Source organism: Notolepis coatsorum, assembly GCF_963971535.1.
Source record: "Notolepis coatsorum genome assembly, chromosome: 2".
In the NCBI taxonomy this organism is placed as follows: domain Eukaryota; kingdom Metazoa; phylum Chordata; class Actinopteri; order Aulopiformes; family Paralepididae; genus Notolepis; species Notolepis coatsorum.
The window spans coordinates 205,995,080-206,011,100 of NC_140166.1; the positions used below are offsets into that span (position 1 = coordinate 205,995,080).

General features: G+C 43.5%; 1 protein-coding gene across 2 annotated transcripts in view; it reads right to left on the bottom strand.

Moving 5' to 3' along the window:
* Positions 1 to 16,021, bottom strand: part of usp13 (ubiquitin specific peptidase 13) — an 85,647-nt gene that overhangs the window by 23,751 nt on the left and 45,875 nt on the right. Inside the window, exons 15-17 of one of the 2 annotated variants that reach the window (XM_084307832.1) lie at positions 12,377 to 12,499; positions 3,037 to 3,060; positions 2,486 to 2,629 (exon numbers count right to left, since the gene is read on the bottom strand). In XM_084307832.1, coding sequence (XP_084163958.1) covers positions 2,486 to 2,629; positions 3,037 to 3,060; positions 12,377 to 12,499 — 291 coding nt within the window. Of the gene's footprint in view, positions 1 to 2,485; positions 2,660 to 3,036; positions 3,061 to 12,376; positions 12,500 to 16,021 lie in introns of both variants that reach the window. The other variant, XM_084307831.1, reaches the window with a different exon arrangement.

Below are 16,021 nucleotides of genomic sequence, written 5' to 3' on the forward strand. Positions count from 1 at the left end.
CATAAATACAGACAATTAATATACCTAAGTATGGATTCTATTTAGAGATATGATTTGAGCAGTTCCTCTGTCAGTGATTTTTTTTGACGGCTGTGATGGATTTTGACAGTTTCAGACTCTCGACGAGCTGGTTCCAGATCTGCGGGCCCCTGCATGCTATGCTCAGACTCTGGCACATTTGAGTTTTCTCCTCTTGCCAAAGATAAGATGCCTATTTCTTGTGTTGTGTGGATGTGCATTGGACGGCAGACTGGGACAAACTCAGACAGTCTGTGATTCATGTTGTTGACAACTTGATACATAATTGATGCATTTTGGTGTACATTAGACTCAGCAAGCCTCAGGAGACCAAAGCGATGGAAAAAAGGACTACCAGCAGTCTCAGCCTCTGCGTTATGATATGAAAATTTAATTGTAGCGCTGTCAGACCCGGATACGGGTTGTCTTTTCCCTTTATTTTCTTCTCCGAGTGCTTCATTTACATGTTAAAATCACAACGATTTTCTTCTGGGGGACAATGCCCACAAACCCCCACAGGGTTTGGTTTCCAAACATGTCAAATGTTTTTTATCAGTTTGCAGGTCTGGTTATATACTGTAGTTACTGAAACCGATTGAATATGGCACCGCCCCACCTAGAATATCTTTCACCAGCCGCCACTGGCCTCGCCAGGCTTCATACATGCAGTGTGTGGGCCTCACCAGGCTTCATACATGCAGTGTGTGGGCCTCACCAGGCTTCATACATGCAGTGTGTGGGCCTCACCAGGCTTCATACATGCAGTGTGTGGGCCTCACCAGGCTTCATACATGCAGTGTGTGGGCCTCACCAGGCTTCATACATGCAGTGTGTGGGCCTCACCAGGCTTCATACATGCCGTGTGTGGGCCTCACCAGGCTTCATACATGCCGTGTGTGGGCCTCACCAGGCTTCATACATGCAGTGTGTGGGCCTCACCAGGCTTCATACATGCAGTGTGTGGGCCTCACCAGGCTTCATACAGTGTGTGGGCCTCACCAGGCTTCATACATGCAGTGTGTGGGCCTCACCAGGCTTCATACATGCAGTGTGTGGGCCTCACCAGGCTTCATACATGCAGTGTGTGGGCCTCGCCAGGCTTCATGCAGTGTGTGGGCCTCACCAGGCTTCATACATGCAGTGTGTGGGCCTCACCAGGCTTCATACATGCAGTGTGTGGGCCTCGCCAGGCTTCATGCAGTGTGTGGGCCTCACCAGGCTTCATACATGCAGTGTGTGGGCCTCACCAGGCTTCATACATGCAGTGTGTGGGCCTCACCAGGCTTCATACATGCAGTGTGTGGGCCTCACCAGGCTTCATACATGCAGTGTGTGGGCCTCACCAGGCTTCATACATGCAGTGTGTGGGCCTCGCCAGGCTTCATACATGCAGTGTGTGGGCCTCACCAGGCTTCATGCAGTGTGTGGGCCTCACCAGGCTTCATGCAGTGTGTGGGCCTCACCAGGCTTCATACATGCAGTGTGTGGGCCTCACCAGGCTTCATACATGCCGTGTGTGGGCCTCACCAGGCTTCATACATGCAGTGTGTGGGCCTCACCAGGCTTCATACATGCAGTGTGTGGGCCTCACCAGGCTTCATACATGCCGTGTGTGGGCCTCACCAGGCTTCATACATGCAGTGTGTGGGCCTCGCCAGGCTTCATACATGCAGTGTGTGGGCCTCACCAGGCTTCATACATGCAGTGTGTGGGCCTCACCAGGCTTCATGCAGTGTGTGGGCCTCACCAGGCTTCATGCAGTGTGTGGGCCTCACCAGGCTTCATGCAGTGTGTGGGCCTCACCAGGCGTCATGCAGTGTGTGGGCCTCACCAGGCTTCATGCAGTGTGTGGGCCTCACCAGGCTTCATGCAGTGTGTGGGCCTCACCAGGCTTCATGCAGTGTGTGGGCCTCACCAGGCTTCATGCAGTGTGTGGGCCTCGCCAGGCTTCATGCAGTGTGTGGGCCTCGCCAGGCTTCATGCAGTGGGTGGGCCTCGCCAGGCTTCATACATGCAGTGTGTGGGCCTCACCAGGCTTCATACATGCAGTGTGTGGGCCTCACCAGGCTTCATACATGCAGTGTGTGGGCCTCACCAGGCTTCATACATGCAGTGTGTGGGCCTCACCAGGCTTCATACATGCAGTGTGTGGGCCTCACCAGGCTTCATGCAGTGTGTGGGCCTCACCAGGCTTCATACATGCAGTGTGTGGGCCTCACCAGGCTTCATACATGCAGTGTGTGGGCCTCACCAGGCTTCATACATGCAGTGTGTGGGCCTCACCAGGCTTCATGCAGTGTGTGGGCCTCGCCAGGCTTCATGCAGTGTGTGGGCCTCGCCAGGCTTCATACATGCAGTGTGTGGGCCTCACCAGGCTTCATACATGCAGTGTGTGGGCCTCACCAGGCTTCATACATGCAGTGTGTGGGCCTCACCAGGCTTCATACATGCAGTGTGTGGGCCTCACCAGGCTCCTCCATGTGGGCTATGACCCAGTTGAAGGCCATCTCAGGCCCCATGTTCCCCGTGTAGTAAACAGCCTTCCGGCAGGCCTCCAGTGGGAACCCCATCTCCGCCAGCTGCATTACTGCTGCCTCGTCTATTTCTGGAGCTGTGTGGGGGGACAAAACAACAACAGTAACTAACGCATACAGTAGCTGAATCAATGTCGCCAGGTAGCAAAATAGGTCTCTCATTAGGAGGGAGGGAAGGAGGAAGGCCTCTGGGAGGCTTCTTAATTTGGGGGGGGGAGGTGATTTATCAAACAAGAGGGATCGTGAGCCTCGCCGAAACTACAGCGCTACTCCGGTAAAAAGTAAAGTTTAGTGTTTTGGAAGTAGGCGGGCCAGCACCTGCTGTAGCTACATGCTGCACCGTCAGACTACCTGTCATCACCACCTGGAGCTCCAGATATATCTTGTCCTTTTTATCTTTCCACGACATGCTAATTAATATAAATAGGTTTGGGTATTTCTATACACGGTACAGGAGGAGGGGAAAGATAAACTCAATACTCACTGTCTGTTGAGCTCATGGAGTTATCTGTGGAGAGAGGAGACAGAAGTAGTAAGGATTTTTCAGACGGCAGCAACAATGAGACCAGTTGACAGGCACACAACTACAGAACCTTCTGAGGAGATTGGGTACCAAACTCTGTACTTTAAAGGGGGCGACAGTGGCTCAGGAGGTAGAGCAGTTGTCTAGTAGCCGGAAGGTTCCCGGTTCGATTCCCACTCCTCCCGGGCAAACGCGTCAAAGTGTCCTTGAGCAAGACACTTAACCCCTAAATGCTCCCAATGAGCAGGTTGGCACCTTGCATGGTTGCCTCCACCATCGGTGTGTGAGTGAATGGGTGAATGTGAGGAACAAAAATATATATAAAATTTATAAATGCACCATTTACCATTTAAGGGTACCGATCGGTACTACCTGTATTCACGTTAAATCAATCGGTACCTTTACATGTTTAGTATAAGAGTGTAATATTACTAGACAATAGCGAGCCTTTTCCACAAATATATATATATTACTGTCCCGTCTCTTGGGTCTTTCGAAAGACCAGACGAGGTCAGAGGAGTTTGATCAAATTGACTGAGGATGGCCAGATAATGAATACATTTAAATAATATATTTAAACATTTATTTAAACCGTCTCCCTGAGGGAAGAACTTCATAGTCAGGATATAGAAGATGAGAAAGGTCCTGTAAGATTCTCTGTGCCTGGCTGACCACTACTTTCTCAAAGATAGATTGGTGTGATGGATACTTGGGTGTTTCCGGTCACCTTCATCGCTGCTTTCACTAGCCTTTCAAGTTTCGACTTGCACTGTACTGTGAGTGTAGTCGTGTACCAAACACGCTGCCAGCAGGCTTTCTAGGACAGCTTTATAAAATGTGGTCATGATCGCTGTGCTCACACCAAACAGTCCGAGTCTACGGAGGCCATCTTGCGTGGGTGGAGCTGGCCCACTCATAACATGCATGTCTATGGTGCATGTACTATTGAAATAACCATAGCTTGCTCAATTTTCAACCGTTTAGTTTGTTTAAAAACGTCAGAGATGTAGTTATAATACTGCATACTTATAATGGACTTTCATATGAAAATTGTAAAAAATTGTTAAAAAAAAAATCTTCCAAGCAGGAATCATAGCCACATTAATAACGTTTGTAATAAACCAAACCGTTTGTAAATCCGTCAAGATTTCAGCAAGCTAAGAGTATTTTTGTTTGTGCAGATCATCACCTTAAAGCAGTAGTCCACTCAAGCAAGATGGCCGCCGGTGAACTACGCGGGAGACGCCGCCTTGAGCCATCTAGTGTTTATATATATATCTATGGCTTCAGCAGTGTGAGGGACAGGTAGTGCATACTGTACGAGAGCCCTAAGCAGGTGGCAGCAGCAGTGGAACACTGCATCCTTCCACACACAGCAGTGTGCCGTGCCCAGAACACCACGTGCTGTGTCTGCTAAAATATTAAGAAACCACAGCATTTATTTCCCAACTGCTGGTGTCCACTGAATTCAGTTAAGTTCCCTGTCCTGAGAGGTAGCCAGGCCTGTGTTTCTATCAGAGTGTGAGGCACAGTGAGTGTCCACAGAGCGTATTCTTCAGACCGTACTGAACATGGTGTTACCAGGGCCTGCAAAAATATTAAACACCCCAGTACAATGAAAACATGTTCTCAATAACATTTTTAACAGAAGGTATGTTGATGTAAAATTGCCCAAAAATGTTAGAACCATTTTTAGGATATCAGCTAGCTAGTCCACAAACGAGCAAGGAAACTAGTTTGCTACAATTTGGTTAATTAGTGTTTCAAAAACATCCACAGTAAATGCGACAATGTATCTATCCACTATAGTAGGACAGTTGTCAATGTCAATCTCCCATAGCAACCAATCACACTAGAATCATGAACTTGTTTACATTTTAAAGCTTCATGTAACATTGACGACTGCTAGTACAGCTTTGTGTATTATGAACTTGACATCTCAACATAATGAGAGTTGGCTGTGCTCAGAGAGGGTGCACTAAAACAATATAAAGTTATAACAAACCAAACGATACAGCTGAAAAAGTTATGTTTCATCACCATCTGAGCATTCCGCTCTGCTTATGGGATATTCGTCATTCGTGCGCCTAGTGTGCACACGTTAAAAAAGCTTCTACTCTGCACCTTACACCCATCCTCTGCACACCCCCCCCCCCCCCCCCCCATAAAACACAGGGCGGGGCCACCCCCACTTCCTTCCTCGTTTTTTCACGCGTGAAGGCTAGCTCATATGCACCGTCAAACAGTGAAATATTACAGACGTTATGAAGAGGCAGGGCACACTCCACTCGTGGAAACACGGGGCGGGCGTGGCCACGATGGATGTTAGGTGCAGAGTAGACATTTTTTCAACGCGCGCACACTAGGCGCACGAATGACGAATATCCCATAAGCAGAGCGGAGCGCTCAGATGGTATTCACATAACTAGGGTTATTATAGGATAACCTTCGGTACACGTATAACATTAACGTTCCACAATAGGCTGTTTCTGCCTGAATTAACAACATTGCACTGGTTGTTGAAGGAGTGCACTGAATTTCTTGAATAGGGATTACGAGAGAGAGAGAGAGAGAGAGAGAGAGAGAGAGAGAGAGAGAGAGAGAGAGAGAGAGAGAGAGAGAGAGAGAGAGAGAGAGAGAGAGAGAGAGAGAGAGAGAGAGAGAGAGAGAGAGCTAGTCTCATTCTCATGAGCTTAAGAGAAAGCAGAGGATAGCACTCAGCACCGTGGTACAAGATACTGAGGTCATCACCAACCAATCAGCTTCATCTCTGGGCAACAATATGCATAGAAAGGTATCATCAATACAAGGGTTGCTCCAAATGCACTGGTGCTCTCAGTGGCATCAGTTACAATCAGCCCAGGGAAATGTATCGCATCGAGACCTCATCTAATCGTTATAGTCATTAAGCCTCAGCCAGACTGTTAAGGGGACAATGTTCCTTCAGTGTTTGAGCTCACCTATCCAAATGGAATCTGTAATTGAATAATTCCCTAAGGTGAAAACTCAGGCCATCTGGCCATCTGGCCCTCCAGGTAGGCCTAAGCAAACGCTCCAATACTAAATACTAGATCACAGATCATTTAGGTCTATAACAAATATCTAATCCATATCGACCTTCTCTATTTAATTTTACCTCTAGATGGAAAATATGCTATTTGAAAGTTCCTTAACCCATTGTAAATCAAAATATAGATCTGATTTATTCTAGTGTTTACAAACATCACCAATGTAAACAAACATTTTGCAGCCAAAACCTATATTTACCCATGCTCAGCCAATCAAATAGAGACTGGAGACATGTTGTCTAGTGTTAGGCCTTGTATCAAGAGCTCAGCCAATCAAATATAGACTGGAGACATGTCTAGTGTTGATTGATTGATTGATTGATTGATTGATTGATTGATTGATTGATTGATTGATTGATTGATTGATTGAAGTTTATTTCATATATGCAACATAACAAACAAACATCAAGTACATATATAGCATTAAGCCGTTCAAATAATAAATGTATATAAAAAAAAAAAAATTGTGTGTAACAAATGTGTATGTTACCCTGTATAGTTCCTCTAGCAATTATTTATACATATATACAACTATATACCTACATATGCACATATATACATTTATATATACATACATACACATACATACTTCCAATTATCAAACCCCTTCTTCATATCTGTACCTCTGGAAAACCATTTTACTTTATTTTATTTTAAACTGTTTTATGTTTTGACATTGCTTTAACTCCACAATCAGACCGTTCCATAATTTTACTCCGCAAATTGAAATACAAAGACTCTTCATGGCCGTTTGAAAACTGTATCTTTTGAAATTAAATGATCCCCTTAAATTGTAACCCCCATCTTGCACGTTGAACAATCTTTGAATATTTCCTGGGAGTTTATTATTTTTTGCTTTGTACATTATTTGTGCAGTTTGATACATTACAATATCAGTACATTTTAATAATTTTGACTGTAAGAAAAGTGAACGAGTACAGTATGTTCTAGATATCCAACCTTGTGAATGATGCACACATCTCTTTTCTGTAGGATGGTTAACACATTCGGGGCCAACCACGTATATATATACATGTTTCGGCGCCATGCTTAACACATCCTGCGCCAATCACGCTGTACGACGTGTTTCAAGTTCATGCTAATTCTGCCAGATCACGGCGTACGATGTTATTGTGATCATATTTCATATTTTCGCCATGGTATTCATATTTCCCTCACGGAGCCTTGTCTGATGCAGTGGGACTCGGCACAACTCTGCAACGCTTCAATACTGCCCCCTGGTGGATGATCGGCGAGTTGCCAAACCGGAAATGGCCGGTTGGATATCGGTGCGTCTCCTAAATCCATCCGGCCACTCGCATATCATCGCGGGACTCTAGCCACACACCGTGGATATGGATCGCTGCCATAACTCAATAATCGACATGATTTGGGCGTGTATTAGTATTATACAAACCGGAAATGGATCTACTCGATCCCCATCAAATAACTGGGATCTTTTTGCTCCAGACTCATCGCCCAACGGTAAGAGGAGGCTGATGTAATTTTCAGCGTGAGTGTTTATTATTATCCATACAAACTGCTCTGAATTATATATCACCCATACTCCATAAAGCATTTAACGACGATCACGGAATTATAAATGACCCCCCCCCCCCCCCCCCCCCCCCCCGTTCACCCGCGCATGATCAGTCATAACGTTTAGGACCATGTACAGTTGACATTTTTAATATAGCGTGGATCGGTATCAAACGGCATTTGATAATCTATATATGCATTTATGCCTATATCTCACGTTCTAGGAATTACTGCAGAAAACGATAAAAACATATTTATATTCTAGACGGTATTTTCGTATGAATGTGTGAATGAAAAAGTTAAACGTTCCTACATCCTGAACGATAGATAATCGATGTTGAATGGGCCATAGTAATGTCAATTTAGCAATACAATTTAAAAAGTTATAGCCCTGCAAAGAAGGTGAACATCTCCATAGACGTACAGTGCTGGCAGAGAATGGTATAAGATGATCAAACTCTGTGGCAGTTAATGTGTTAAAGGGCCAACCACGTATATATACGTGGCAAGGTTGTTTTGGCTTTTATTCCATTGAAATATCCTACTCAATGTCACCGAGCGGCACTGCAGATTTACCCTACTCTTGGAATTCAGAAAAGTGCATTACCGGCCAGATCCTCGTAGGGGCGCTGTCTCGATAATGCAGTGTTCCCTGTTACAGACCGGTGTTTTTTTCTTTTTTTTCCTGAATGGACTTTTCTGCCTAAAGCTATGCGTGTAGCCGATTGCCTCGAATCGTTTTTGGGACGCTGAATTCAGTGTGCAGTAAAGGAATATAGCATCAGCCAATGGCCATATGGATCTACCAGATGTCGATCAATAACTGGGAAATCCTTTTTGCAGTCCAACCGGCCACAGGTAAGAGAGATTTGACGTAAATTTCAGCTTGGTCGGGCCTTGCTTTGATAGCCATCCACCCGGTCAGCGAATGAGGCTACTGAGGCTAATGCCGTTATTGGTAATCAATAATCAGAAACGACGTCGCCCACCCCCCCCCCCCCCCTTTTTCATGCATTCATGGTGGACCATGATACCGACAACTCTAGCTTGTCTATAGCCGAAACGCCATTCGATTTAACGTTATTAGCTTAGCACCCTATATCTTGCGTTACAGAAAATACCCCAGAACATTCTGCTATAACGTTCATATTCAAGACGCTATAAAATGGGAACGTATTGATGAAAAAATTATTTATTTAAGCCATATTGAAGGGACGGTTTATAGTGTCAATTGACAATGAGAATGGTCGATAGCAATAATATAAAGTATAGATTTAGCTCTACAAACAGCCTCACGCACAATGAAAGGTTGTTTTGAAATGCTGGCCGTATAGCGTGGGCCCTGTCTAATCCCAATGGCCCCGAATGTGTTAACACTTTGAATGCCCATCACGAGATTTCTCGGGATATCAGCCCGCGGGTTGAATGCCCATCACGAGAATTCTCGGATATTTTTTTATTAGCGATCTGAATTCATATTTCATCAACCGAGTCTACCGTTGGTAATCCTTCCCCGCCAGGCGCTCAGCTGTGAAAAAAGCGCCCCCTATCGTCTCCCAGATGGTAATGCACCATTTTGGATTGGACTCGATGAAAATGGATGAGAAAAAAAAACTCCGGAATCCACATTTTACTTCTCACGCATGTAACCGGAGCCGATCAGCTTCATTCTGGACCCTCAGCACAGCGTGTAATATGTGTTTTACAGTATACGCGTGGGATCAATAAAAGGATTGATTTTTGGAATGGCGATCAGGAATTGGAATAATCCATTTGGATACCATCTGATCTCAGGTAAGGAATCTATTTTACCAGTCTTAGGATAATCAGACCCGTTTTCACGGAGATATAAGCTTTTCCCCTATAATGTGATATGGCTGTTTGACTGTAAGAGCGATCAGGAACTGAGAGAATCGATTTTCAGCGCGCGGCACCAGCGTGCACACGTATACATATACTATCGATAATCTAGCGTTTATTTGAAAACGATTCATAAATAAGCCGAAAAATGATAACGTTCTAGAATATTACAGTACAGGGCGATTATCATGGAATCTTTCATTTTTCCGTGAAAACGAGGGCTTTTCTAAATGCTATAGAACGGAAATGAACCGATAAAAAAACAATCCGCTTCGACAATGTTGACTGGAAATGAGTCATTGATAATGCGACGGGCAGATTAGACACATAATTTAAATTTAATTTAAAACATAGATTAGGCGATATTAATGCTAACATTGAAGTGGATGGTGGGCATTCAAGCACTAAATGTGCGCCCCCTGCTGGGCACTGAAAGTGTTAATGGGTGTAATGAGCATTTATAATTGTTTCCCCAGACTTCAACGCAGTAAGTTAAATATGGTGAAACTAGTGAACAGTAGAGAATGTGAAGTAATTTGTGATCCAGGACCTGCTTTGCTTGGTTAGTCCTTGTATCAAGAGCTCAGTCAATCAAATAGAGACTGGAGACATGTTGTCTAGTGTTAGGCCTTGTATCAAGAGCTCAGCCAATCAAAACATGTCTCCATTCTCATTTTTGGTGATGGGGACACCCATTTATTTTAAGCTTGGATCACTCATTGGACCTTTAATACCTGTAGAGATCTCTATTATCAGCCTGTTTCTTTTTTTATGTTTTATTCCCTATTCTGTTGTATTACGGTATATTCCTTTGTTCTATTTTGTAATTGAATGTTCTTTAATTTCTGTCTCTCTTACATTGCCATGCTCAGATCTCCCATTCATTCCCATGTGTTGCTGCTGATAATGACTCCGTTCTCCCCTGTCTCTTATCTTTGTTTGGCCCGGTTCCAAATCATTCCAATTCCTACGCCGCCTGCACAAGATCAGAGGCAACACAGCTACAAGCTGGCTGGGCTGTTATTTGCCTAGGGAGAGAGAGCGGGGGGCATCGAACTCTGCGTCCGCTCTAACCCTGGGCACCACGCGCTGTACTGGAAGTTACTTACTACAACTATGACCTTTCAAAATGCTACCAATACAGCTTCATGTGATGTAAGCAGAAGCGATTCCTAAGTGAGAGTGGACCATGGACCACACGGCTGCTATTTTGCTCATCATGTCATGCTCGGGTTGGGATTCCCAAAGGTTGTGTCACAGCCTATGTGGAGAAACGTTCTGTTTTGGAGTTTTTTGTATTTAATTTTTTTATTATTTTTTAAACAAACACATAAACAAACATGACAACACAAGATAAGATATACAAGCATTACTTAACAGTGCACATCCAATGAGATCACCATTTAGTTAAATGTTTTATACAGCATATACCCCTAATACCTGCTATCTAATACCCTACACACATATGCTCTAGCTCGTACCCCCCCCTCCCGGACCCCCCATTGGATAATCCATCCATTATCACTTGCTCCTAACCAGACACTACCATTATATGCTAGCTTTTATTCTCTCCACCACTTCTAACCACATTGTCATTTTGGATTCATTGAGACCCAAAATTCTTGCTGTAGATATTTCTAGATAAATCACATCGAGATATGTAAGAATCCAGACCTTCCGGCACATTTTTTCCGGTTGAAACCAACGTGATGCTATCAGCTTTTTAGCCACTGTGATACCAGATAAAACCAATCTCTTTAGCTGTGTAGGTACTGCACACTCAAAAACATCATTCAGCAGTAATAAAGAGGGGTGTACAGGTATATTCAGAGTTAAGAGATTTGATAATTGCTGGGTCACTTCTTTCCAGAATATCTTAACTGGTGGGCAGTCCCAGTACATGTGCATAAATGTCCCCTCGTCCCCATTTGTACATAAGGAGCATTTGGAGTCTTGTTTGAAACGTTCTGTTTTGGAGTTTATAACTAAGTTTAATAATAAAAAAAAAACTGATCACGATCTTGACAGGAAAGGTACTGCACAGTAAATAGTATTACATGGTACTACCTCCTGCTGTGCTACCTTGGTAAATAGTATTGCATGATACTACTTTAGATTAGATTTGCACATGTACAGTACAAGGCAAAGGAGTTTGGCACCCAACCAGAGTGCAAATGTAACAGTAAAGTGCAACAGCAATATACAATGTACAGGTGATTAAACTGGGTACAAAATATACAAATTAGTACTGCTGAGTGTAGTGCTAATCAGATGTATGTAGTTGTAGTATAATATGTACAGTGATACAGGTGTAAAGACAGTATGGTGGTAGTCATAGATATATATATATATATACGATATATACAGCATTATTGTACATGCTATCATACAGAGCTATGGGTTATATGCAGGTGTATAAGTACTGTATATATACTTCCTGCTACCCTGGTAAATAGCATTGCATGATACTACTTCCCACTACCTTATGTACTTCCATGATGGTAAATGGTGCATTTATATAGTGCTTTTATCCAAAGCGCTTTACAATTTTGTTCCTCACATTCACCCATTCACACACCGATGGCGGAGGCAACCATGCAAGGTGCCAACCTGCTCATCGGGAGCAATTAGGGGGTTGAGTGTCTTGCTCAAGGAAACATCGACACGCTGCCCGGTAGGAGTGGGAACTGAACCGGGAACCTTCCGACGACCAGACCTCTACCTCCTGAGCCACCGTCGCCCCTCTATGCCATATGGACTGGATAACCTGCGTCCTACTTAGTGGGAGAGCTACTGTAAGTACATAACTCTGATCGCTGTGGTCTGTGGTTTACCTCTGGTGTCTTCCGACAGTACGATGGGAGGTGAGATGTCCGGCAGCTCCTCCTCGTCCGCCTGTAGCCCTGTGGCCCGCAGCCTGTTCAGGTCCAGGAAGTCTGGGACGTCGATGGCCAGGTCTGTACAGACACACAGCATGACGAGGGAGCGTTAGGAACGACAATCATCCGGGTCTCATTCTGCTGAGGCTTCCAGTCTATTCCTCATTCTAAATGATGTGTCTCACAAAACTATGCTTTGGCCTTTAATGAGCACATGTTTTAAAAGAGATCCTGAATCTACAGGATTGTATTCATTTGGAGAAGGAAAATAATAAAAGAATAAAAAGAATAATATGTCGACAAAATAATTGTTTTTATTCCTCCAGAACTTACCTTTATTTTCTAAGATTCATTGATAAAAATGAAGTCTATACCACTGTGTGATAAGGTCGGTTGGTCTTCTCTTACAGAGAGGCACAGTAATCATTGGAATTTGTTTATATACAAAGCCCTTATTGGTAAGATACATACCACCATACATCACAATGTTGCTGGATTGTAACTTTGGACCCTATCGGATTCACTCAAATGACTTGTGCTTACGGTTCCTGGAGCACATTCTGACCTTGGAAGCTCTGCCTTTTCCGTTAATGCTCCTGACTCAGAGAACATCCTCCAATGCACTTTAGAAATCAATACCCCTCCAACCTATGCCCAGTTCAAAGCCATGATCACTAACGATGTTGATGATGACGTCGATTAGGTCACATCTGCATAAACTGCACATGGAGGGAGTTTGGGACTGGGGATCTGTAGGCTATCTGGAGATATCTGTAGGCTATTTAGTTTAGTTTAGTTTATTTATTTAGCACATTTAGCAAAAACAGTGCTAGGAGGGAACGAAGCCCAAAGGGCTTTGTACAAAGTTCCACTCCCATCCCATTGTCCATAAACATATATGAACGAAATACATGTAAACATGGTCTAGAAAATAAACTCAAAACAAGATCAGAGACATAAGGCAGACACTATAGCGAAAACATGGAAGATTGACACGAGTCAATAACAAGACAAAACTTTTTTTTTTAAGTACAACAAGGCAAAGGAGAGGAAAATAACATATGCACAGTATATAATGAAGAAAAATAACAAGCAGCCATACAGTAGATGTAACACTGATGCACAGGAGTAACTTAATATGTTGATGATTTATGATGAAATTAAAGGAGATTTTAATTGTTTTTTAAATATAGATAAGGAGGTTGTTGACCTCAATGATGAACTTAGAGTGTTCCAGAGTTTAGGACCTCTAAAGCTAATGTTGTATTGATGGCTAGATGTTCGACAGAAAGGTAAGTGGAGTTTATTACTATGGTTTGTTGGATATGAGTGAATTTCTGATGAAAAAATTAAGAAACTATGGAAGGTATCAGGAAGATCTTATCTTGTTAACACTTTGATCGCCATGGTTAAATTCATAATTTACCATCCCTAGCCAGCTCTATTTGTCTATGGAGAAGTTCCCCTTCTTTGCAGGGCTATAACTTTTTAAATTCTATTGCTAAATTGACATTATTATGGCCCATTCAATGTCCTATATCTATTGTTCAGGGTGTAGCAACGTTATACTTTTTCATTCACATATTCATACTAAAATACGGTCTAAAGTATAAGTATGTTTTTATCGTTTTCTGCAGCTTTCTCCAGAACTTGATTTATAGCCCCAAATGCATTATATTGATGATCAAATACAGTTTGGTAGCGATCGGTCCCAGATAAAAAATTTCAACTGGAGGTACTTCTAGAAGTTACTACGTATGATCTGATGTTGACCGGATGGGCGGGGGGTCGTTTATAATTCCGTGGGCAACGTTATATCATTCATCTAGTGTGGGTCATATGATCATCAGAGCAGTTTATATCGAACACGGTAATAATAAACGCTGAAACTTACCCCAGTCTCCTCGGGCCGTTGGGCGATCAGCTTGGAGTAGACAGTTTTCTATTATGGGATGTTGATCTAGATCAGGGGTGGCCAACCTTTTTTGAACCAAGATCTACTTTTTTATTTACCACCTAGCCCGAGAGCTACCAGCCAAAATTGTATATTGTAAGCCGTCATTTGAGGCTTTATAAAAGCAGCATAATGAACACAAATCTGTCAGTGCCGAGTCCGACCTCATCTTAAATAACAAACAGCATTGCTTGTTGTAGTTAACAAGGAGAGGAAGAGTTGATTTAGCAAAAAAAAAAATTTTTTTTTTTTTTTTTTTATATAATCACATTTTATTAATCAAGATCTACTTGAAATCAGCCCGCGATCTACCTGTCGATCGCGATCGACTGGTTGGGCACCACTGATCTAGATGAACCATTTCCAGGTTGTATAATACTATATACGTCCAAATAACGTTGTTTATTGAGTTAGGGCGAGCGATTGATTATCCAGTGTGTCGAGATGGAGTCCTGCTAACGATCGCGAGTGCCCGGACGAAATATGGGTGAGCACTTCCTGTTTGGCGCGTCACTTCCTGTTGGGCGATCTGCCGATCGGCCACCAGATGGCGCTCTTGAACCGTTAGAGAGTTTAGTGGAGATCAGCAGTATATCTCAGGTCTCCGGAGGAGAAATCTGATTTCGATCACAGATTTTTGAAATATTGATATCAAAGACGTGTTACGGCGTCTTCGGCAGAATGAGCATGGCGGGCAATGACGAGTTTCTGTGTTTTCGGCGATTAAAGTGTTAATGAACTTGTATATGAATGAGCATGTTTTAATTTTTTTATCCACTTTTTCTCCTCCTATTTTTCTGTATTTTACTCCATCCCAATTTTTTTGTCGTTATGCCAATTCCCCCCTCCCCTTCCTGGTTGTTGCGCGCATTTGCCCCCTACTTGCCGGTCTAGGGAGCCCTGAAGCCTATCAGATGCTTCCTCCGATACATAGGAGACAGCCAGCAGCCTCTTTTTCACCTGACAGCAAGGACTCTCATTGGTGAAGTGTAACACGTGGGAGGATCACACTACCCCCACCAGTTCCCTCCCTCGCTGTGCAGGCACCCTAACCGACCTGTAGGAGTCGCTGTTTACAACGACCAGAATACCACCCACCGGCTTCCCACCCTCTGACGCTGCCAATTGTGTCAGTATGACGACCGACCAAGCCGGAGGTACCGCTGACAGCCGGATTCGATACCAGTGTCTCTGCGGTGGTAGACAGGCGCTTAGTCCACTTCGCTACCCGGCCGCCCTCACGAATGAGCATGTTTGAAAGGTATTTAGTTTGTCAATTGTTAGTAGGGAATATTTGCGGAACAGAGGTACAGATGGTTCATATCTGGTAGAGTGATAAATCATCCTGAGGAACCTCTTCTGGATTATGACTAATTTGTTAAGATATGATGGATATGTTGCAGCCCACATTACAGTATACATATACATATATATTACAGTAGTTAAGGTAAGGAAATAAAAAGCTATAATACAAGGTTAGATGGGCAGAGGGATGTATCATGGGGCAGACCTTTCTCAAAATTCCAAGCATCATCATTGACTTTGAATGTGGTTATGCCAATTCAACCCTTCATCTATAGTAACTCCTAGACATTTAGTAAATGGCACTTGGAGAATTTCATTTCCATTCATTCATATTTTTTATT